Here is a 24,459-nt window from a genome sequence, read left to right as displayed (position 1 = left end):
CCTACAAACCTCATCCTACATCAAGGACTCAGGGCATTTCATAAGCAAGATCAGCACCCTAAAACTCAACCCTGGGGATAGACTGGTCAGTTTTGATGCTGCCTAGACTTCCCAGTCTCCTGATTTCTTGGCTGCAGTCTTGCTTTGGATTGATGATTGAACCAAGGCATACAGACTCTGTAGCCACTTCAGTTGCTTCACAGTTGTGTGTTTCCTTTGTCGTCATTGATTTTGGTCTTCCTGCCATTTAACTGCACTTTCTGTCACTTTCACTACCAGTTGTTTCAAGTTCCAGTGGACCCTCGACTTACAGACGGCTCGATTTACAGACTTTTCGAGTTACAGACTTCTCTGGCTGCAAAATTTAGATTCGACTTGCAGCCAGAGAATCGACTTACAGACCAGAAAAAAACCAAAATGGAATAAAAATAGAATAAAAACCACTGGTTATGGGATTAATCAGTTTTCAGTGCATTGTAGGTCAATGGAGATTCGACTTACAGACTTTTCGACTTGCAGCCACCATTCCAATATGGATTAATTCCTTAAGTAGGGGGTCCACTGTATTGCTGCCTTTTGCCAGTAAGATGGTGTCATTGGCAGACCTTGAATGATATTTCTTCCACCAATTTTCACTCCTCCTTCATCTGGCTGTAGTCTGGCTTTCTGTACGATATGTTCTGCACACAGATTGAACGGAAGAGGAGACAAAAGGCACCTTTGTCTGACACCTTTGCCTATAGGAAACCATTCTCTCTCATCATAGTTTGTCATAACAGTAGCTTCTTGTCCACGATACAAGTTATGCATCAGAACAATCAAGTCCTGAGACAAACTCGTTTATTTCAGGACAACCCGGAGTTTTTCAAATGAGTCAAAATAAGTCTGTTTTCTCAGGAGACTGTGTTTCTGTGTGGATTGCCATTCTGGGTATTCTTCTTGATTCAGGCAATTCACAGCTCATACAGAGAACCCCTTTCTGAGAGCTGAAACCTACCTTCAGTGCTCTACCTCTATAGCAATACAACTCACCTGTCAGTTTTCCTGTTGTGGTGGCGCAGTGTTTGTGCGACCGCATGAGCCTTGTTAGAAAGATTCCAGGGTTCAAAGCAAGAGATCATGCAGAGCAGGATCTAATACACTCTTTTTCTACATGCTCACAACAGCCGTGTGAGTTTCCTGAAAGTTTTTGAATGGAATCTCTGAAACAAGAGAAAAACCGCCAGCATCTTATATTTAATGACCATTAAATTGATTGGGGTCAGATTTGGCATGATTGTCTACTTTCTATATTTAGTAAACACAATTTTTTTTAAAAAAGTTCACCGTGATAAATTTCACATGCTCTATAAATATCTGAACAGCATTTTTCTCTCTCTCAGTAGCCCAAAGCAGTTGAACTGAAATTACTGCTTAGGGGAAAAAAATCAGTGGAGCAGAACCTGGTGCTTTAAATGTTTTATAGTCACATTTCAAAGCTTTGCTTGGGAATTACTTTTTTTTAAGATGCTTGTAAATGTTTTTAAGACATGACAACCCATTCGCTTACCTTGGTTAGATCTTAAGATGAGAAACAAGAGCAATGAAATAAGATGAACAAGTCAAGTCATCAGTCTTTAAAAAAACACAACAACCCTGAATGCATAAACATCAAAGCTTGGAAGAATATATAGGAAGGAGAATTACTCATAGTTACTTCAGGAATTCTGTGAGTTTTAATCCAAAAAGGTACCGTATTTTTCGCACCATAAGACACACTTTCCCCCCCACAAAACAGGGGGGTGGAAAGTCTGTGCGTCTTACGGAGCGAAGAAAACAGATTATATTTTCCTGTTTTCTGCTCCTAAAAAATTGGTGCGTCTTATGGAAAGGTGCGTCTTATGGAGCAAAAAATACAGTCATTTTTTTAAATTTTGCAGAATGTATCTGACTTTGACTGCAAAGCCAGAGGTTGTGAGTTTGATTCTGCACTGTGTCTCCTTAACAAGAGATGATCCATAGTGGCCCTTCCAGTTCTGCACAGTTCCAGGATGATGATGACATCCTGTAACTATAAAAATGCCAGAAGATTAGCATTACTGTTTCTAACCTCACCATCTCAAGTGTAATTGTCTTAAGCCTTAGTTATTGCAAAGACAAATTAATTACAATTAGCTCTTTATTGTTAACTTGTTTCTAAGCTGTAAATAACCATAAGAGGATTGTCACATTGAAAAGAATTACAGTTTTAGATCTTAGATTTGACTATTAGCTCTATTCCAGTTGTCTGGAATTGCCGAACTTTAGTGTTGTTTCCTTCTTTCATTATGTTTTCAGTTCATTTTAAGTGTCAACATGATTTAAATATAGGTGTACATTTTATTATATATTATCTAATCATATATTTTCCACATCACCTCACTAGCTCCTGGAGAAGTTTACTGTAATTGTTTTGAGACTCTGCTTTCCTCAGTGCGCTAATCATTTTTGGCAGAGAATGTGTTTTGGTGATTTGTGAGCGCAGTGAAATTTCAGAAGCCCAGGCGGGGCAGGATCCGGGCAGGGAGCAGGCAGCCCTTCAGGAAAGGCCCATAGCCTCCTGCTCAGCTAAGTGAAATTAATTCTGCAAAATTGGTAAACATAACGGCCATGCAGGGTTTGACCAAATGTCTATGCAATCCAGAGGTTGGAAAAAAAAATCCCCCCCTTTTTAAAAATTGGCTACTGATTCTTGGAGATGTCCTTGGAAAAGTAACTTGTATAAGCTTGATGCTGGACTCAGCATCAGAGCTGACCATTCCTTTCGAACATCTTAGACGTTGTCGGAATCCTTTCTCCCTAAAGAGATAGAGTCTTGGGTGAGGACTCACTGTAGGTGCAAGATTACCACTTCAGACAACAATTCCATGAGAACATTTCAGTAGTTTAAATCCAATTTCACAATAAAACTAGCAGACTCCATCTTTGTATAACTACAAGTCCCAGTTTCCTTCTAATTCCTTACAGACGTTGATGTAAATTTTGCCCTGGGTGTTCTTGAACCCGTCTCGCACTGACTTTACCACCCAGGGGCATTGTGAGAATAAGCCATCAGAAGCTTATTGGAAGACACTCAGGGCATGAATATAGGAGATAAATTAATAATGGGTCTTGCTTCCTTTACTTGAATGGAGGGACTGTTGTCTCTGCAGAACTCGCTGGCCAACCCTGCCCCGCCCCGTTTGTGTGTGTGTGTGTGTGTGTGTGTGTGTGTGTGTGTGTGTGTGTGTGTGTGTGAAAGAGAGAGAGAGAGAGAGAGAGAAATCCTCAGCCCTATGATGCTACCTTATTTTTCTTCCTCTTTCTCTGATATTTTTAGCCCCACGTGCCATGGGGCCAAAGCAAGCAGTTATCTCTGTGCTGACCCGAATGTGGGCTATAAATGAATAAACACTTCTTCTTTTTTTCTGTTTCCGAATAGCACTCTCTCTTTTTCCTAGGCTTTCACAGGTGATGTGAACTGAGATTGGACAGGTGGGGCATGAAAATGCCTAAAGCAGAAGAAGGAAAGGTAGCGGAGAGGGGTTTGCGATTTAAAAATGGAGCTCCTCAGAAAATGGAGCTGCTCAGAAAATATCTGCTATCCTTACTCATTGCAGTGTTTAAAAAATACCATCGTGTATTTATTTCTCCTGGCTTTGCCCATTTTTTCACACCGTGGAGGAGAACCTTGGGGTCAGTTGGAGATAGTTCTAAAACGTGGGGGATTTCTGTGGAAATGCCTCCAAAAATACCCTTCAAAAGTAGCTTTTCAAAGTAACTAGAAAATATTACTCATTCCCCTGAGAAACATACAGTGGTGCCCCGCTTAACGATTACCCTGTATAACGATGAATCCGCTTCACGACAATGTTTTTGCGATCGCAAAACGATGTTTGAATGGGGTTTTTTCACTTAGTGACGATCGGTTCCCTGCTTCGGGAACCGATTTTTCGCTTTACGACGATTTTCCAACAGCTGATAATCGGGTTTCAAAATGCCCCCCCCCCCCGCTGTTTTTAGGACTGATTTTTCGCTCTACGGGCACCGGAAAATGGCCATCCTATGGAGGATCTTCGCTGGATGATTAGGTATTTCGCCCATTGGAACACATTAACCGGTTTTTAATGCGTTTCAATGGTTTTTTAAAAATTCGTTTGACGATGATTTCGCTCTACAGCGATTTCGCTGGAACGAATTAACGTCGTCAAGTGAGGCACCACTGTAGAAGTTTACAAGTTTATTTAGGTGTAATAGGACATAGGCTATACACTGTGTCAGATTTTAGAGTTGAACAAAATGCATTAAAATAAAAAATTTGCCACATCTACAGCACAATTTTTACAAAGGCTGCTCACGAGTAAATTTAGTTTTGAGTTTGCTGAGAAGGATGAATATTTTAAGAGCCATTTTCTGAGCCGCTTGGTTCCCGCTGGTTACTTCCGAATTGTAACTTTGAGGAACTTTTTACACATAACGACGTCACTTCCAACCCATGATGTCCATACTCGGAATGAGTCGTCTTGGCAGCGCAGTAATGGAGAGATGGGTTTACAAAAACACAACAACAACCTATAGAGCATGGAGGAAGGGTGAACCCATGACAGGAGGCCCACAAACCTCTTTACTAAGGACTAGAAATGCTCCCCCTTATCTGACCTTTTCTGAAGAATTGGCCTTTGTTTCTTCAGAAATTTCTGCACTCTTGAGGATTGGAAAGATGTTTGGTCCCCCCCCCCTTTCAACAAAGCTTAGGTTTCGAAATCACAGAGAGCTGTCAGGTTTGGACCCCAGGCTTCACAAACCACTGATGTGAACATGGTGGTGTCATAAAAGTGCAGAGTCTTCCAGATAAGCTGCCTGGCTTCAGTTCATTTGGTTTTGGCTTCCTCTTTCCCTTGCCATCCGTCCGTAGCACATGCTTATTTCTCAGCTCTACGGCTTCCTGTCTCTCTCTCATGCTGTTGCAGGCTTGCCGTTTTTATTCCGTCTTGGTGGTAGTAACATCCTGGGTTATTTCTTGCTTTCTGTGTAAGAAAGTGGTTGGCTGTTTCGCAGCAATAGCAATAGCTTCACCTAGCCAACAGTTCCTGATTCATCTTGTTCAGGGTGGGTACAAATCTGATGTGTAAAAAAAGAAGAAAAAGAAAGATGTTTTGCTTGCAGATCCGGCCCTACTGTTTGGCAGAGTGAGGCGGTTGTCTCAGGCACAGACTCTAGGGGGCAGCAGAAGAGCTTTTGAGAAGAGGGCGGCAGGCTTTCCATCTACCTGGGGACACTGTTTGTGGTACGGGATGCCGTGCCATCACCAGATGGAAGAATATGACTTTTGCAAGAGGAATCGGAGGGGTGCCCTCACACCGTTTGCCTTGAATAGTAAAATGTCTTGGTCTAGCCCAGTTTACTGGGATGAAGTACACCTTTCAGAAATTGCGAAGGGACAGTTTTCTTAGAATCATAGAATACAGTGGTGCCCCGCATAACGAGTGCCCCGTCTAATGACGAATCCGCATAGCAATAAGGATTTTGTGATTGCAAAAGCGATTGCATTGCGATGTTCTTAATGGCAAAAAATCACTTTGACAATGTTTTTTCTAACAGCTGATCGGCGGTTCCAAAATGGCCGCCGGGTAAAAAAAAGAGGCCACCCGCTGTGTTTTCGCGCCCTTTCCTCACTTACCGGGCAGTGAAAATGGCGGCCGCATGGAGGATTTCCGCATAGCGGTGAGTTTTTTCCCTATAGGTATGCATTAAACGTGTTTTAATGCATTCCTATGGGAGTTTTTGTTCCGCATAGCGACGAATCCGGATAGCAACAATTTTTTCGGAACGGATTATCGTCGCTATGCGGGGCACCACTGTAACTGAATTGGAAGGGGCCAGCCCCCTGCTCAGTGCTAGACCTGATTTGATAGGAAGAACAGGTCTGTCTTTTTATACATGGGTCAACAGGGTTGGGTTATACACCGTATGGCTGATGGGCACAGAGGCCTGTAGTCCCATGCTTCTGGAAGGGGCCCATCCCTGGCCACAGATCATTGTGGCTTGTGTGACTGATCATTTTCTCCTACAAAAGTGGAGGAAGAAACTAGAGAATTAGCTAGTTTAATTCTGGACTTGATTCTGTCCAATAGGGATGATGTAGTAAATACCAGTAAGGGGAACTCTCATGGAAAGTGACCAGGTTCTACTTGAGTTCTTGATTTCAAAGGAAACAATATAATGCGAAACAAAAGAATAGACAGGTAAAGGGGCTTCCACAGTGGGTTTGGAATTCCAGGATAGGAAACTGTTCCCTCTTCCTTCCTCCCTCTGTACCTATTGGCCTGTTCTAGAGCAAAGGTCTGGATGCTGGGCGTCCTAGGAAAATTGAATTTTCCAGGGTATCGGACCCTGGGTTGCTGTTCTGGAATCAGCTATCATACAGAAAGAGAAAGAGAGAGAGAAAGTGGGGGAAAAGGTGTTTCTTATCACAGCAGCCAAGTAAGGAGAGGGGTGTGAGCACAGGGGTCGGGGTGTGTAAAAAGCAATTAGGAACTCTTATCTTCCTAGGGTTAAAGTCCAAAAGGAGAGAACTTTTCAGAGGCGGGCTTTGCATGTTGCTGAATGTCCTATTCTTGAATCCAGGAATCACAAGTGCCAATAACCTCTCTTCTCACAGATTTCCCAATCTTTTATTATAGTTCATAATTACGTCATTTTTTTCTACCATTCCTTAGAACTGCTGGTTAGCTCAACAATGTAGGTATATGGCTGCGATGCCAGAGGTTGGGAGTTCGAATTCCCCCCCTGTGCCTCCTTGGCAGGGGCCCGACTGGATGATCCATAGGGTCCCTTCCAGCTCTGCCATTTTAAGAATATTATAAATATTATGATTTGCACTTGAGAAAACTTCCATACCACTGAAATCCAGGCACCTGAGAAAATGTAATTCAGATTGGCTGTTCATGGGCTCAGATGTAACCTACCGACTGCAATGAAAGGGAATAGAAGTTTGTTTCTGAAAGGGAAAAGTGATTATGGTACTGAATTCTTCATCCAGTTTCTATGTTTTTGCACAGAATTTTAAAGAATCCTCTTTGTTTTCCTATGGATCTCTCTGTACCTGAGTAAGAGACAGAGGTTTTTTTTTTCTTGCAAAGCTGTCTAATAGCCAGGGATCAAATAGTCTTTAAGAAAGTCCTGCCACCGTATGAACTGGCCCCGATTTACATTCAGCTTTGAAGGCCCTGCTCGACATTCAGATAGTTAGTATGAACATGGTCTTCTTAGTGATGGCACAATTTTTAAAAGGAAATTAGCTTCTCTAGGGAAATCGAAGAGCGTTCCTCTCATGCTGCTTTAAGGAGGCCTTTGCATTTCTGTTGTCCTGTATTCGATGCAAAAGTTCCTGGTATTGCTGTTGTTTTCTATGTGCTCCAGTGTGTCAGCCTCATTTTTTACTTTTAACTTGATTAATTATATCGTACATACTAATTGCAGACTTATTATTTGAATGCCAAGCTCAGTATAGCCAGACTAGTATCACTTCAGTGAGGTTGCTGTTTTTGCTGTCAATAGGGTAGCTCTGGGTTGTGATCTGAACTTTAAAGGAGCTTTCCAATGTGCTGAACTCATGTCGGGGAAAGGGTTTGGCTCTTTGGGTAGTTTCCATAGAGTTTGGACTCAAACCCACATGTTGGGGATGTGGCTCAGCACCTTGGTGGCTGTTGGAAAGTTTGGACCAAAACCCAGAGCTACACCCACTGCTCCACTGTCATAGGAGCCTTCAGCTCCTGCTGCGGCCACTTGCGTAGAGGAGGGAAGGAGGAACACCATTGGGGGTGGGGAGATCCTGCAGATTTCATAAATACAGTGGTGCCTTGCTTAACGATTGCCCCACATTATGACAAAATCGCTGTACGACGATCTTTTTGTGATAACAATTGCGATTGCAAAACAATGGTCTAAATAGGTTTTTTTCGCTTTGTGATGATCGGTTCCCTGCTTCGGGAACCGATTCTTCGCAAAAGGATGTTTTTTAACAGCTGGTCGGCGGTTTCAAAATGGCCTCCGGGTGCTTAAAATGGCTCCCTGCTGTGTTTAGGGACAGATTCCTCGCTATACAGGCAGCAAAAATGGTCGCCATCTGGAGGATCTTCGCTAGACGGTGAGTTTTTACCCCATTGGAACGCATTGAATGGGTTTCAATGCATTTCAATGGGGTTTTTAATTTCGTTTTACGATGTTTTCACTAAACGGCGATTTTCCTGGAACGGATTGTCGTCGTTAAGCGAGGTACCACTGTACAAGAAATTGGGGAGGAGAGGCTAAAACATAGCCCAATAAAAATTGGCTCTACTCAATGGCCACACCGTTGACTTGGCCTCATGGCAAGAGGAAGGAGTGGAATGGAGCGGGTATCATGATAAAAACCATGGCTGAAGTACTCCATGCTGCAGTAAAATGTTCTCACGTCTTCATTGATTAAAGGAGTTGTCACATAGCACCACATGTGCGGGGGAGGAAGGAGTTGCTATTCTTTGTGGCCTCTGTGGATCTTGGTGTGACTTGATGGAGTCTGCTCGCCAAAAACGGTCATAGTGCAGAATTCTAGCCAAACCTCTGGGCCCCAGCTGTCAGTTATATCGGAACTGTAGGGACCCTGCCTGTTTCTCCCCTGTTGGCCTTCTCCGAGGCTATGTCCTATGAAGATCTACCCCCCCCCCCAAGGAAGAGTGTTTCCTTTTCCGAGGCATTTATGCCAGCCTGCAGATCTTGGCCCCAGTCAATCACCTGAACGGGGATCCTTGACACCTGTCAGAGAGAGGGGGGGCCTTGGCCTGCCGGTGCCTATTAATAGCAGGCGCTGAGGTGGAGAGGGTTTCCCTTGGAGAATGGAATGACAAGACGTTAAATATAGCCCAACGAATGCCAGAACAGACAGGTGGGGCTGGAAGAGGAAAGGAGTTGCTTGTACACATGCCCTTGCGTGGTCTTGAGGGAGGCCAGCTGGCCTCTGGGTTCAGCCGGAGAAAACGCAGGGTAGCCGAAGGTCAAGGCAGGGCTTTATTTGAACTAGCGGGTGAACTCCGTTGGTGCCCTTGGCAGATCTTACTTTGCACACCTCTGGTGAAAATGGTGGAATGTAAAAAGTGAGGCCTTCCAGTGAGACTCGGGACAAAAAATGGATTTGTTTGAAATGTGGAGCTGGAGGAGAGCTTTTACAGATCCCCGGGACAGCCAGAAGGATTCGTGTGTGTGTGTGTGTGTGTGTGTGTGTGTGTGTGTGTGTGTTGTGTGTTGTGTGTTGTGTGTTGTGTGTTGTGTGTGTGTGTGTGTGTGTGTGTGTGTGTTGTGTGTTGTGTGTTGTGTGTTGTGTGTGTGTTGTGTGTTGTGTGTTGTGTGTGTTGTGTGTTCCTAGATCAAATCACGCCTGAACTATCTCTGGAGGCAAAAATGTTGACGCTGAGGCTGCCCTACTTTGGGCACATCGTGAGAAGTCAAGAGTCTCCGGGAAAGACAATAAGGCTGGGAAATGTTGAAGGTAGCAGGAAAAAAAGGAAGACTATGAGATGGATTGAGTCGGCAACAGCTGAGCAAGGGTGTTGAGGACGGGACCTTGTGGAGATGGCTCACTCGTGGGGTCACCCTGAGTCAGGGGTGGCTGGACAGCACAGACCAACCACCAACCTGGAAATGGGTCAACTTTTGAGTTACACCAAACTCTTTGGTAAGCAGACTTTGAACAAAGAAATAGTTTGTGTGGGATTCTACTCTTTCTCTCAGAAGTTGGGCAAAATCTAATGGTGAGTCCCGTGGAATCCAAGAGCATCGGATCGGTTGACCCTTCAGGATCTTTCGTTGGCGCAGTGTGTCTTGGGACAAGATGGGATTGAGCCCCTTCTTTGTGAGTAAGGGGGGCAAACTGCAGGATCTCTAAAGCAAGCATGGGGATGGGGGCGAGAGGTGCCCCTCCATAAATTGCTGCTCCTTAAGCCCCATGAGCCTTAGCCAGTGGTCAGGGATCATGGGAGGTGTAGTCCATCCCCATCTGCAGGACCACATGATCCCAAACCCCTGTTATAAGCTGTATCCTTGTAAGCTGAACTGGGCGCCCTGAAAAAGCTGCCAGAGAAACCAAAATGATAAAGGGACCGTTCTTGGGAGCTCGCTTCGTATCTTTTGGTCAGACATCTCTGATGTGGGGCTTCCCAGGTTGGTGAACTACAACTCCCATTGTCCACACTAAATGGGGATGGTGGGGTCTAGTCAGACAGAAGGGTCAGGAAAGGAGAGGCTCAGAGAGGAAAGAAAACCAGGGCTGTCGCCAGGTGTGATTTTGTGTTTTTTAAAAGACCATTTCGTCAGGTTTTTTAAAAATATATATTATTGATTAACGGACTCAGTCTGAATCATGAGAACTACGGCCTTAGAAGAAATATTTCCTCTTTCTCTCTGTCTTGAATTAAAGAATGCCTCTTTTTGAAGATATAGCTTGCTGTGTTAAAGGTATATGTTCAGAAATGTTTATATGCCTTAAACAGGGATGCATAAATAGGTGCCCAGGTATTCTTCGCAAGCCATTGATGGGAATAGGTGGGGCATTTGTCATGCCACTGAGCATTCTGACTAGTTACGGTTTCTAACAAGAGCCATCCTGTTACAAGCTGGCTTGAGGCAACAGTGGTTGAGCTTGCTTTTAAAATCAAATCAAATACCGTACCATACCATACGCAAAGATACAAAACAGATATGGCGCAGCTTAGTGCTTTACATGTCAAAGTGGAAATAGTTAACTTAAAAGGAAAAGCAGGAGTGGGGGAGTGGGGGAGTTAACTAAAAATAGAAATGGAAGACCTCGTGTTTGATTTCTTTGCTTTAGATTATTGAAGGGCACATGCTCAGGCAGTGAAAAAGACGGAGTGGTGCATTAATTTTTTAAAAGCCCTTCAGTTCCGATCATTTCAGGTGCAGTGAGCAACTTCAAAGAAATGTTGCTTTCCAAGCCAGATGGCTCCACGGCTTCTAGAGTATTTCTGGCTAATCATGTTTTGGATCCGCTGCAGTTTCCAAACACTTCCCAGAGGCAGCCCCATGTACAGTCGTGCCCCACTTAACGATTGCCTCACTTAACGAGGAAATCGCTTTACGATGAGGTTTTTGTGATCGCAATTGCGATTGTCTAAATGGTGGTCTAAATGGGGGAATTCCACTTAGCGATGATTGGTTCCCTGCTTCGGGAACCGATTTTCGCTTTACGACAATCAAAAACAGCTGATCGTTGGGTTTCAAAATGGCCACCGGCTGAAGAAAGTGGCCCCCCGCTGTGCTTAGGGACGGATTCCTTGCTGCACAGGCATGGAAAATGGTCGCCCTTATGGAGGATCTTCGCTGGATGGTGAGTTTTCAGCCCATTGGAGTGCATTAACCAGGTTTTAATGCGTTTCAATGGGCTTTTTTATTTCGTTTGACGATGTTTTCCCTTTACAGTGATTTCGCTGGAATGAATTAACATCGTCAAGCGAGGGACCACTGTAGAACACATGACAGTAATCCAGCAGGGATCTAACTAATGCATGTGTCAGTGTGGCCAGATCAGACTTTTCCAGGGACGGGTGCAGCTGGCGCACTGTGTTTTAACTGTGCAAAGGCACTCCTGGCCCCCATTGAAACCTGGGCATCCACGCTCAGAGGTGAATCCAGGAGCACACCTCTCCGAGCTGCGCACCTGGGTTTTCAGCTTGATGGAGGGCATGAAGCTTTTGGCCCTGATGCTTTTACAAAACTATGAGCTTATTTGTTTGATTTCCGGAAGCTGAGAAGACAAGATTCTCATATCGCCAGTTTTGACTAGATTGTTATCTGAGGCAGAAAAGGGGTTGGTTTTTTTGGGTACTCTGGAACGTGACTGAAGATTGAAGAAGAATATGCCTAGTGAGGCATATCGGCCTGTTGATCATGTTTCTAAATAAATAAATAAATAAATAAAACTTTTTTAAAAAAAAATTTTTGAGGCACCGTTCAATCCTTCAAATACACTTTGTACTCAACTGTTTTTTTGTTTTGAATATCTCCTGCCTAAAACAGAAGGAAAGATGAGAATATTTAACCTTGAAGGAACTCATTCTTGACTCTGACCTGATATTCTTCAGCACTGTGTCCGCAGAACACTTTAGCCTTTGATGATTTTGCACTCCTGTTATGGCTTTTATTATCTGATTTTGATTGCACCTCTGCGTCATCTTCATTTGTCTTTCCTAATTATGAGGTTGCAACTACCTAGAACAGCCTTCCCCTCTTTTGGATCTTTTGCACTCTTTGGATCTTTTGCACTACAACTCCCATCAGGACTAGCCCAAAGGACCGATAATTAGGTATGACGAGACTTGTAGTCAAAACATCTGAAGGGAGGCTGGGCTAAAGGAAAGAAATCTTTCTGGGAAATGGAAAAGATTGAGTATTTGTATTCGAATAGATAAAGCGAACATTACCACTTACGTATTTTTCTGTGTATAAAATGACACTTTTCCCTAAAATAATTAAAGGAAAAATTGAGAGTCATTTTATACACAGAAGATGGGGGGAGGGATCAAAACGCTTTGATCCCTGCTTCCCCCCCCCCTGCACGTTTTGCAAAGAAAATGGAGGGGGAAATCTATTCCTCCATTTCCCCTACATTTTCAGTATAAAAGTAGCTAAAATGGAGAGGGAAAGCTGCTTTTTGCAACGAAAATGTAAGGGGAAATGAGGAATCGCTTTCCGCCTCCACTATCTTGCAAAGAAAGAAATGTTGGGTTAGAAAAGGGGGGTGGGGGATCTTATACATGGAGGCGTCTTATACACAGAAAAATACGGTACCTGGGCAGGAGCTGCCCCATCCTTTTTGTGAGTGCTGGTGGCCAACGTGGAGTGGAGAACTCTTCTTACTCATCTGAGCAAATCATTTTTGCTGCTTGGGGAATTATGGGAGTTGTAGTCCTGAAACACGCATCTGCCCGCCGCTAGCTGGAAATAAGTGAGGCACAGCTCCTTCATGTCTACTATAGAACAGTCATCAAATCACTAATCAACAAATGGCACCTACTGGACTGCCATCAGTGAGTGGATGTTTTGCACAGATCAGAGCTCAGAATCGGAGTGTCTTCCTCCTTTTCATTCATGCCCAAAGAGGCATCTCAAGACTCTTGCAAATGCCATGCTGACTTTAGAAGCACAAGGGCAGGCAGGACTCTCTGATGCCTGCCTTCATTCCTTCCTTCTTCATTCATTTGTTTGTTTCTTCATTTGTTCATTCGGTTTTTATATCACCCATCTAGCAAAATCACTACTCTAGCACTGGACAAAAAAAAATACAGATAATAAAAATTGTAAAATAATTTATAAAGACTTTAACATTACAGATGACAAGATAGGTGGCAGAAAATAAGTTTTCCATCATACAACAGCCTTCTGCTTCTTCCTCCTCTGTTCAAATTAACCAGGGAGGACCTCACCAAAGCTTTCCCTTAAAAGATCCATTTTAAGGAGCTTCTTGATGTTTTCTGGACATCACCCACGGGCATCAAGTCTGTGAGGACCGGGATCAGAAGGGCAACAGAACTTGGAAGAAGACTTCAGACAAACTTATCAAAGTTTGGAAAGTCAGATGCTCAAAAATAAAGAAGCAAGAACCTCCTTCCAGGGTTTGGAAAAGTTGATTTTTTAAAACAAAATTAGAACTCAGGGTGGTAGTCTACAAACTTTTCCAAGGTGTGTTCACATCCCTCTTTGTAGCTATATGGGAGAAGAGCAGGAGTTATGTCTTAGGCTTAATCTAAGAACAGTAGATTCCCTGGCTCTTCAAGGACAGGGCCACAGAAAGGGGGTCATCTGGCTGGCGACTGAGGCCAGCTAAGGTGTGTTGACCCTTGCCTCTTGGAGATGATGTCTAAGGCTGTTTCCATAAATCCTGGCTTAGCGCTTCCAGACTTACGCCCCTCTGGAGACATGCCGATTCCACGGTGCTGGCTGTATTCAATAACTGTCATTCTTGGCAAGCTTTCCTCCTTACGATCAATGACACCATAATGGATCCTCATTGTTTCCCCGAAGTTAGCCATCCATCACCTCCTCTGGAGGCTATTAAATTAGCTGTACCTCGAAGGATGTGCAAAAGCTGGTTGTTAGCTCTTAAACAAAAAAGTGAGAGAGAAGCTCTGAAAGGGTTTGGGTTGGATTGTTTTGCAGAAAGGTTGTGTTCCGGACATCTAGGTGGGTAGCCTTTTGACCCACAAGTTTGCAGTGGCTGAAGAAAGAGTTGAAATTAAGAGCCATTGTGACTTCTTATTCGTGGGGGTGTCTATGACTCACTCATTTATGAGCTTCTCTTGCTCTACAAGGTTGTGTCTCCACCTTTTGCATGTGATGTTCCATCAATCGCTCTGTCAAAGGATGTGAGTTCTTTCAGGATACACAACCCATTTTCCCCCAAGAAGGGGATTTATGGGTTTGCAGGTACTGTATTTGTTGTTTCGGGCAAACTGGTGAGTCAAGGACAAAGAGAAACTCCAAGGTAATATCACAGATGCGGAATCAGCCATGGGGAGAACACCTCACACTTGAGATGGGGATCGTGAGATAGCTAATTCTGAGTAGTTGTAAGGTAAAGCCTGTGTCCCACCTAGATTATGCCTGTGTGCCCACAGACCGAGAACTGCTAGCATAGTGGTGCCAGAGTACGAGAGCGCAAAGCACCAGCATGTTTTGATCTATGTGGTCAATTACATCATCTGCTGATCTAACCGGGCTTCTTTGTTTTTAGCTGTGCTGCTCACAGTAAACCAACGATTCCCATTTTGGGTCCCCAGATATTCTTGGACTACAACTCCCAGAAATCTTGGCCTGCAAAGCTAGTGTTGAAGGCTCCTGGGAGTTTTAAGTTCAAGAACTTCTGGCGACCCAAGGTTGGGAACTATTGCAGTAGATGGTTAGGGACAGAAATGGATTTCTCTGATAGCGATAGACTGTGGTGAGCTATTTCTTTTGCCATGCGATGACCAGATCCTGTTGGTGTTCCTGAAGGTTTGCGCAACTCGTAGTAGCTAATCGATGAGCGCATTTTGGTTGCATAGTCCGGCAGGTGACTTGGCATGAAGATCAAAGCGTGCCCCAGCATTAGCAGCACTTAACCGCAGCAAGTTACACAAACCTTGTGTGAGACCATCACTAGGGTTCCCAGCAACCAGTGTTGTATAAAGATTTGATCTTGAATGGACAGCTTAAGATGTCTTAATTGGAAACAGGTTCAAGTGGCACTGGTGTAGCTCAGTGGGTTGGAATGATTGACCAGGGGCCAGGAGTTCTAAACCCCATTGGGCCTCTTGGGAGAGGGGCCAACCGCCATCATCTGGAACAAGCGTGGCCTTGAGCAAGCTGTACAGTCCCAGCATGCAACCAGAAGCGGAGGGGCTGATAAACTACTTTTGTACCTAGAAAACTTTGTAAGTCAGAATCGACAGCACATAATTATTAATCAATAGGTTTGTGTTGTTATAAAAAAATTATCAGCTTACTAATTTGTTAACTGATCTGTTGCATTATTGATTTTTTTTAAAAAAAAATAGTTTAAAATGTAATTAGTCAAGGTGAATGAGAACCATTATTTGTTACTCCAAAATACTTCGGCTGGTGTTAAATGGTTAAAAATAGCTGATTCTCAAAATGCTGATCATTGAACAAATTGGAAAATAATTTTTTTAAGCCAGTGATTACCAAGCTTTCTTTGTTTCGCAAAAGATCTATCTGCTGGTCATGAACGGAGACGTTCCTGTGACCCACTTGTTTCTCTGGGTCGAGAGAGAGCGGCCTGCACTTTGGGACTTCCCTTGAAGTGAGCATAGTGAGGAGGACTAGCACGAAAAGGGCCAGCATTTCAAAACAGCTAGGGTGGATATAATCCTTCTGGATGGCTGGCGTTTCAAGGCGTTCCACCATCCGCATTTTGTGTGGAAGGAATTTTGTTCTAAAGTGGACAAACTAAGGCCATAAAGCTGAACGCACCACGCCCCCAAACTGTTTCTGCACCCCGAGCCCACCTCTAGTTGGCCTGTTCAGAACCCTGAACGGGTGGTCCTGGAAGTCTGCGGTCATGGCAGTGGACTTTTTAAATAGATCACAAGCAACGTGCCCTATGATTTTCAGCCCCACCGGGCAGGGCTCTGCCTCTGTCGCGAATGGCTTTGTACCCGCTTGAATGTGCAACTCTGCACATGTGCACGCGCGCACACACACACCTGTGTTCTGGGTTCTGTTGCAACTGGAACCTCACACGACTGCTGTGTGGAGGAGAATGAAGTTGTGTGCACGTGTGCCCAGCGTAGTGAGAACCTTGATCACAGGGCCTCCTAGAGAGTTTAGCAAACCCAACTGTCCATTTTTAGGACTAGAAATGGACTCTTAGCCATTAGGGGGCTCACCTTTTGCTTTTCTCCTGGTGTTTTGGGTGGCCATAAGGGGAAGAACCATGGAGTTGGAAGGGGCCTATAAAGCTATCCAGTCCAATTCCTTGCTCAAGGCAGGAATCCAAATCAAAGGCAGATCTGACGGGGGATTATCCAGTTTTCTCTTGAATGCCTCCAACATGGGAGCGCTCGCCACCTGCCGAGATCATTGGTTCTATTGTCATACTGCGCTAACAGTTAACCTCTTTTCCCTCCCGATATTCAGCCTAAATCTGGCTTCCTGTGACTTGAGCCCCTTGTTGCGTGTCCTGCACTCTGGGATGGTCAAGCACAGATCTTGCCCCTCCTCTTGAATGACTACCTTTCAAGTATTTGAAAAGTGTTACCCTGTCTCCCCTCAGTCTTCTTTTCTCAAGGCTAATCATGCCCAGTTCTCTCAGTCTTTCCTCATAGGGCTTGGTTTCCGGTCCCCTGGAAAAGTGGGTCCTCACAAAAGCTGCCCATTGCTTTTCTAAGCTTTCATGCTTATAACACCATTGGCTGCCTTTAGTCCTGATAAACATTTTTATGAAAGCGGGAGACCGAAATGGGGGAGGCATTTTGAACACACACACACACTAAAGCAGGCATTAAGACACAGAAGGTCTGAATCACCAAATCTCGGGAGACATCTCTATCAGGAGTAGGACAGAGGGTCGATCGGCAGCTGCTGGTTGGCTTCTGGGTGATTTGTCCTCAAACAGGAAGGATTTATGGATCCATGTGGTTGAACAAGAGCAGCCGTAGCAAACCTTTCTCTTTCAAACTGCCTCCCCGCCTCTGAGGTTGCCAACTGATCCTGTCCTGGTTCGTGTCTGCATCTCTGATAACAGCTGAATCTGGGAACAAGGAGCAAGCGATGCTTTGTGTGGGTTGGCTTTTGTTCCCATTTTAAAGAAAAGGCAATGTTGGATTTCCATTGTGGCTGTTAAAAACTTGGATTGGGTTAATCTGCTAGCCTTTGAGCGGGTGGGCTAAATGATCATTGGGTGAATGAAATTGTTAATTGTCAAATGAGTTGCTGGCGGAAGCCAATAAACCACTCAAGGAGCTGGTGCAGCCCCTGAACTATTAGGTCAAAATAAGAGGCAGTGGTAGCCCCAGGTAGCAGAAGAATATAATGTCCTGAGTAAGCCTTAAGTTAATTATAAGCGTGACCTCCCCTACAAATGTCTGCAGGTTGAGCTGCTGCCTTAAGTGCAGAGGAGCAGATGGCTAGTGAACAAATTGGCAATCCTCGCTTCCCCACAGCCAGAGGAGAACAAAGAGAAGGAGAGAAATGAAGCGCCTGGCGTTTCCCCACTTCTCCTTCTTCCACATGCCAGTTTGTGGTGGCTGGGGGGTGGGCAGAGTGTGTGAGGAATTGGGTGTGGCTTTAATTAAAATAAACTTCCTCTAATTACACAATAGGAAAAAATGGTTCAGTCAGGAACAGCAAGATTGACTCCAAGTCTCCCACAGTAGACCACCTCTTATTTGTTAGTTTACCTCAGCAGGCACTTACTGTTTCGATACATTCACTCAGAGACTCTGGTAATGAGAGAGGATAAAATGTTCCCATTTACTTACAGCTCTTCGAAGACAAAAACAATCATATTGTGTAAACATATTCACTGGTTAACATCACTGAGCTAAACTGGTTAATGAGTTCCATTCCTATGGCTGTGTGAATGTTTTCCGTTTTTTGTTCCTGCTTCATGTTTGCTGATTTTTAAATGTTTTTCTGTGATGTTTAAAAAGTTAAAGTTTTTTATTGAAATTTTTTAAATCATCTGCACAATATGTATGGCTTTAAAGAGCACTTAATAAACCCTTTGTATACCAAATTTGACTTTGTTCCGACTTTTTTGCCCATAGGAACGCATTAATTAGATTTCAATGCATTCCTATGGGAAAACACGTTTCGTAAGACAATTTTTTCGCAAGACAACATTAACCGCGTAACGAATTAAATTCGTCTTGCGAGGCACCACTGTATATCCAACAGATTATAAATACAGTTCCTCCTTATATTTGGTGCGAGGGCCTGGAAAGGTTATTTGGGGGATTGCAAAGCCCACAATCCCCAAGCCAGCTAGCATGGCCAGAGGGTTTCTGAGTTCATGTTCCATCCTGAAGATTTTGGGAGTTCTAATCCTGAAATTTCAACATTCCAGTCTTGGGTTGGTACCCGCCGATACGTGCAGCAGGGAGAGATGCTGTGCCTTTTTAAACAGGCACAAGTGAAGAATGTATGGCAGAAAGCTGAAGAGGAAACAGCTTGAAAGATGCTTTTTTTTAAGGAAAAAATTGCCTCTGTGTCTCTAGGCTGCTGAAGCTCTTTTCACCGGTGAGAGAGCTTTCTTGCACGCACGATTGCTTGTGTGAATACAGAAAATGCAGCGTAACCTCAGAAACCTTTCTCTCTCTCTCTTCTAGGTCTCATGGTACCAAGTGACGTGTCCTTCTTGTGAGATCCAGTCCCCAGAACCCACCGAGAAAATGTCGGGAGTGCAGGTGAGAAGAAGGGGCGGACACAAAGAAAAGAGGTCTTCGGCTCGGTTTTACATGGGTCTTCGTTTTTATGCCAGAAATCTTATGTGCTGGCTGTAGGGCTCTGATGGTAGTGGCCAGAATCCTGTGGCTGGTTTACACTTGTGTAAGGGCAGCCATGTAAGTCTTCTTAGCAGATGGCTGCTCATTATTGAAATGCTGGTTACGCTTCTGGGTGCGAGCTTTTGGACAGGAACGCAACCAACGCCTTATTGGCGAATGTCAGTTCCCTGCTGACGCTTGCGTGGATTCCCTTACGTGATCATAAATTAACAGTAGGATTGTGGCCATTGTTTTTCCAGGTTCTGTATGAAACATACGACGCAACCTCTCTGAACAAACGAAAGAGTAACTGAAGCAGTTACGGATATACCACAAAAGACATGAACGTACTGCTTGTTACATAGCAATTGTTATGTAGCTGAATTACTGCAAAACAGGAATTAATTACCAGTAACCTATTTAGCTACTTATAATATATTACTCTGCTTTTCTCCTAAAAACAGATCCAAGGTAGCATGTATCAATAGGAAACAATATTTAAAAGCTAGAAACAGCAAGTATACAGATATTACGAAAGAAGCAAACAGATGTCACACTAAAACAGTAAACAAGATCAACACCACAAACACATTCAAAGCAACAAGGCACAACACTCCATTTAAAAATCCCACTCAGGCAGCTAGTCACTAAGGGAAAGCCTTCCTGAAGAGAAAGGTCTGTTTGTAGAAGGACAGCCAGTGGGAGGGAGTTCCAGAGTCTGGCAGCAGCCACAGAGAAGGCCCTCTCCTGTATCCCCACCAAACTCACCTGTGATGGTCTTGGGACCGAGAGAAAGGTCCTCTCTAATGACCTTGATGCCCAAGCAGGCTTATGAAGGGAGATGCCGTCCTTGAGATAGCTTGGACCCAAACTAACGATATTTAGGATCCAAGCTATAACCAGAGCTGATAGTGGACTGTAGGAATGCGTGTTTCAGTCAGATCACAGACTGCGGCCTGTACTACAAAACCCTACTTTCACGGGGGCGAATAGGGTCACGATTTTGTGTTCTCAGGTACCACAAGTCTGTCTGGTTTTCTTATCAGGCATTGGACTCTCGCTCCCCAAATAGTAACTTCTCATAATTGAGAACTTCCACTTTGGTGAAGTGGTACATCTCTTGAATGACTCCCAGTGCCAACTACGTACAGAAGCCTGGAGAGGTTTGTTGGCGCCACTCCGAGATCCATCCGTTGAGTGCATTTGTCACAGGTGCAGATCCGGGGCACGCCCAGCCGCTGGCACACATGCCACAGGAAATAGGGGACGAGAGGGCCTCTTTCGTTTACGAGCTGTTCGGGTAGATGGGGCCCGTCTGATTGAAGGTTCTGCACAACATCCTGAATTTCTGCCGGCGTCAGCAGCTTTGCAGACATAGGGGTTCAGGTGCAGCTTGTGTGTAGTTTCTTGAGCATCTTGCAACCAGAGGAAAAGTGGGCAACCTGCCCTCATGCCCTGCCATGACCTTCCATAAGGCTTTTAGGTTTGTTGACCCAGACTTGGACTGATTGGTAAACTTGCAAAGTTGGTTCATTGGAAAATTAAAAGGACTATTCCTTTTGCTTTGTTTTGTTTTTGCACTGATATAAATTAAATTGGGAGCAGTGGCAGACTCTAAAGAGCAGAGGAAGCCTGCCAGATTTCAGGCTGCTCACTTTAATCTTTCTGCTGCTCCTTAGCCGAGGGATTGATTTGCTTTTCTTTTGTGAAATCACAACTCATTTCCCCAAGGGGTGCGATTGCTCAGATGTGGCAGCTTTGAAGGAATTCCCTTCTGGAGGGAATGAAAAGGTTTTATCCCTTTCTAATGTCAAAGCTGGCATCTCAGATTGTTTGGCCTTTAGGCTTCAGTGTCTGAGGCTTTCATCCTCTCTTTGAGAAGCAACTCAGATGTCCTAGTTGTTTTTCACAGGGGTGGAGAAAGAGGACTCGCTGAGCTGCAAATCCTTCAGATCTGACCACCAGCAGTAATTACTTCCCAAGCATTAGAGAGCAAGAGGCCCAAACTTTGGTGTCGGGAAGGAATGCCCCATAGCTCCTCCAGAAGAGCAAGGCTTTTGTGCATTATGGGTCCCTGCACGGCTCTCTAGTTCTGTAGCAAGACCTTTCTCAGTCGGCCTCTGCCTCTGTTCTCTCCCACAGGCCGTCTGGCCATCAGGTACGGAATGTATTGCCAAGTACAATTTTCACGGCACGGCCGATCAGGATCTCCCGTTCAGCAAAGGAGACGTTCTCACCATCATCTCTGTCACCAAGGTAAGCCCCTGGAGTCAGGGAGAGGGAGATGTTGGTGCCTGTGGGGTGTGTGTGTGTGGGAGTGAGAGAGAGGGGGTGGGTAGGGAGTAGGGGAGAGAGAGAGATAGAGAGAGAGTGTTTATTTTCTAGGAAATCTTGAGGACTAGTTCCTTAGTGAGATCCTTAGATTATATCCATATAACCATGGTAAAATCAGAGGCAAAGGATGGAGCAGAGATCTTTGCTCTTAAGAGCCTGGTTCTGGGAAGGATGAGATCAGGGAAAGTCAACCAGAAGCCCTTCTAGAGACTGTGGTGTTGTTATTATGGGCTGTCACGTTGCCTCTGACTTATAGTGACTTTGTGAGGAGTGGTTTTCCGTTGCCACCTCCCTGCGAGTTTACACGGCTCTGTGGGGATTCGAACCTGGGTCCCCTGACTCCTAGTCTAACCTTCCACCCACTACACCTCCCTGTCTCTTGAAGTTTGCGTACACTCTGGGAAAGAATGCCTCACTGTCGGGAAGATTTCGGAGCTTGCCAGTGTGGTTTGTGAGACCGGTCTTCTCTCCCTCATGGCCTGAAACAGGATAGGGGAAAGCAATATGTGTTAATTAAAGATGAACGTTATTTAAAGTTCTTTTGAAAGTAAGCCACTCGGTCAAGTCCCTGAGAGAAGACTTGCAGATTTCCGCTCATAGTTTGTTCATCGTGCCTGGTACTAAAGGTGAAAAACCGAGATAGCTGTATAGTTCTCACCCCACAATAGCAGAAGAACTACACAACATTAACACTGACAATGAAGAAATTGACATAGTCAGAGATTTTGTATACTTTGGCTCGTCCATCAGTCCAAAGGGAGACGGCAGCCAAGGAATCTGAAAAAGATGGAGACTCAGAAGGGCAGCGATGAAAGAACAAGGAAAGATCATCAAGTGTATGGAGGGATGACCAAGACCAAGATTATCCACACTTGTATTTCTGAGCGCCATGCATGGGCGTTGAAACTGGAAAGGAAAGAAAGCTAATGGGGCAAAAAATATTCATTTGAAATGTGGTGCTGAAGGAGAACTTTGCAGATACCCTGGACTGCCAGAAAGATGAACCGGTGGGTCCTAAATCAAAAGAAGACTGAACTAGCTCTGGAGGCAACAGGGATGAAACGGAGACTGTCCTAGTTTAGGCACATCATGAGAAGTCAGGATTCCCTGGGAAAGACACTCATGCCATGAAAAGTGGGAGGCAGCAGGAAAAGAGGAAGAACACAAGATGGGCTTACTCCCTAAAGGAAGCCACAAGCTTGAATTTGTCAGCAGGGCAGTTGAGGATAGGACATTATGGAAATGGCTCATTCATGGGGTCATCACAGGTCAGAGGCAACTTGACCACAATACATGGGAGCCAGAAAGTACCTGCGAAACAGGTGGGGAGCATGTAGCCTTGGAGATGATGTTGGACCACAGTTCCCATGATCCTTTGCCCTTGGCTAAGTGAACTATGGCTGATAAAAGCTGCAGTCTGACAACATCTGGAAAGATGCTAGCTCCGCCGCCCCCCCCCCCCAATTTTGCACTACAACTCCCAGAATCCCTCCTTGTGGGCTGAGGGATTCTGGGAGCTTGTGTCCAAAAGGGAGGGGAAAATAGCACCTGCTGTTCGCTCAGTGGTTTCGGTCTCTGGCTACGGAGCCGGAAGTTGGGAGTTTGAGGCCCCCATGGTGCCTCCTTGAGAGGGGCTGGACTTGATGGTTCATAAAATCCCTTCAAGCTCTGCCCGTCTACGATGATTATTTTATTGGTATGTGACAAGCTCTGCTCTTCTGCCTTTTGCTAGGCAGGAAGCATCATCATATCGAAAAGTCGGATAAGCGCTTCCTTGGTCTGCCCCAAGTGGCTCTTCAGTCTTGTGATGTATTAGGGCCTGATCTGCATATGCATTCCAGGAGTACTTAAGCAGGGCTGGTCAACTTGCAGCCGGAAGGCTTCGTTGTGTCTGGAAGGCTAATTGAAAAAAAACGTTGCAAGCAGTGGGTTTGGCCATTGAGTAAGAGCCATCCATCCGGAGGGTGGGAAGAAGGGAGGGAGGAAAGGAAGGGAGGGAGGGAGGAAGGAAGGGTGGGAGGAAATGGGGTGGTTGAAACAGAGAAAGAGTGTATGGGCATTGACGTTCTAGTTCCCTTCTATTCAGCACTAGTTAGGCCTCATCTTGAGTACTGTGTCCAGTTCTGGACAATGCATTTCAAGGGGGATGCTGACAAATTGGAACAAGTTCAGAGGAAGTCAACAAGGATGATCTGGGGACTGGAGACCAAGCCCTGTGAGGAAAGATTGAAAGAACTGGGCGCGTTTAGCCTGGAGAAAAGAAAAGACTGAGGGGCGATCTGATAGCACTTTTCAAAGACTTGAAAGGCTGTCATACAAAGGAGGGGCAGGATCTTTTCTCAAATCATCCCAGAGTGCAGGATACCTAATAACGGGCTCACGCTACAGGAATCCAGAATTGGGCTGAATATCGGGGGAAATTCCTTAACTGTCCGAGCAGTACAACAATGGAACCAGGTGGTGGGTGCTCCAACATTGGAGTCATTCAAGAGGTTTACCACTTCACCAAAGTGCAGGTTCTCCTTTCATTTTTGTAATAGGAGGAGGAGGAGAAAGAAGTCTACCTGGAAGTAGACCTCCCTCTGGTCCGGCATTTTTCTTCCAGACATGCTAGGCTTAAGTTGCAGGGAAGTTTTACTTAGCCCGAAGCCCTGCCCCTAATCTTGGGGAGAAGGCAGGCAACCAAGCAAGGAGCGAGTGACTGGTATGGGGAGAACAGACACACACACACACACCCCTCTTTCGGTGACGCAGTCGGCCCATGCTAACTTCGGCTTCCCCTTGCCAGGATCCCAACTGGTACAAAGCAAAAAACAAAGTGGGTCGCGAAGGCATCATTCCCGCCAACTACGTACAGAAGCGAGAAGGGGTGAAAGCTGGGATCAAGCTCAGCCTGATGCCGTGAGTATGACCCCCGAAAATGGGAAGCTGCTTGGCCCCACCCTGACCTGTCTGGATGGTGAGAGGAGAAGCAGGGAGAAGCTGTTTGACTGGCCCAGAATATCACCAGCTGAGTTTCATGGCCAGCGGGGGATTTGAACTTGAGTCTCCTGAGTTCTAAACAAGCATAGTAAGCCACTTCCCTAACGTGGCT

At 45.0% G+C, this 24,459-nt stretch overlaps 1 protein-coding gene across 4 annotated transcripts in view; it reads left to right on the top strand.

Moving 5' to 3' along the window:
- Positions 1-24,459, top strand: part of CSK (C-terminal Src kinase) — a 103,719-nt gene that overhangs the window by 54,648 nt on the left and 24,612 nt on the right. For all 4 annotated transcript variants that reach the window (XM_072982272.2, XM_072982273.2, XM_072982271.2 and 1 more), the window contains exons 2-4: positions 18,876-18,953; positions 21,174-21,287; positions 24,154-24,266. In XM_072982272.2, the coding sequence (XP_072838373.2) occupies positions 18,939-18,953; positions 21,174-21,287; positions 24,154-24,266 (242 nt within the window). In that variant the 5' untranslated portion in view covers positions 18,876-18,938. The remainder of the gene's footprint in view (positions 1-18,875; positions 18,954-21,173; positions 21,288-24,153; positions 24,267-24,459) is intronic.

Source organism: Pogona vitticeps, chromosome 12 (assembly GCF_051106095.1).
Source record: "Pogona vitticeps strain Pit_001003342236 chromosome 12, PviZW2.1, whole genome shotgun sequence".
NCBI classification, from domain to species: Eukaryota; Metazoa; Chordata; class Lepidosauria; order Squamata; family Agamidae; genus Pogona; species Pogona vitticeps.
The sequence above is the reverse complement of the archived record's forward strand: the minus strand, read 5'-3'. Positions and strand labels throughout refer to the sequence as shown.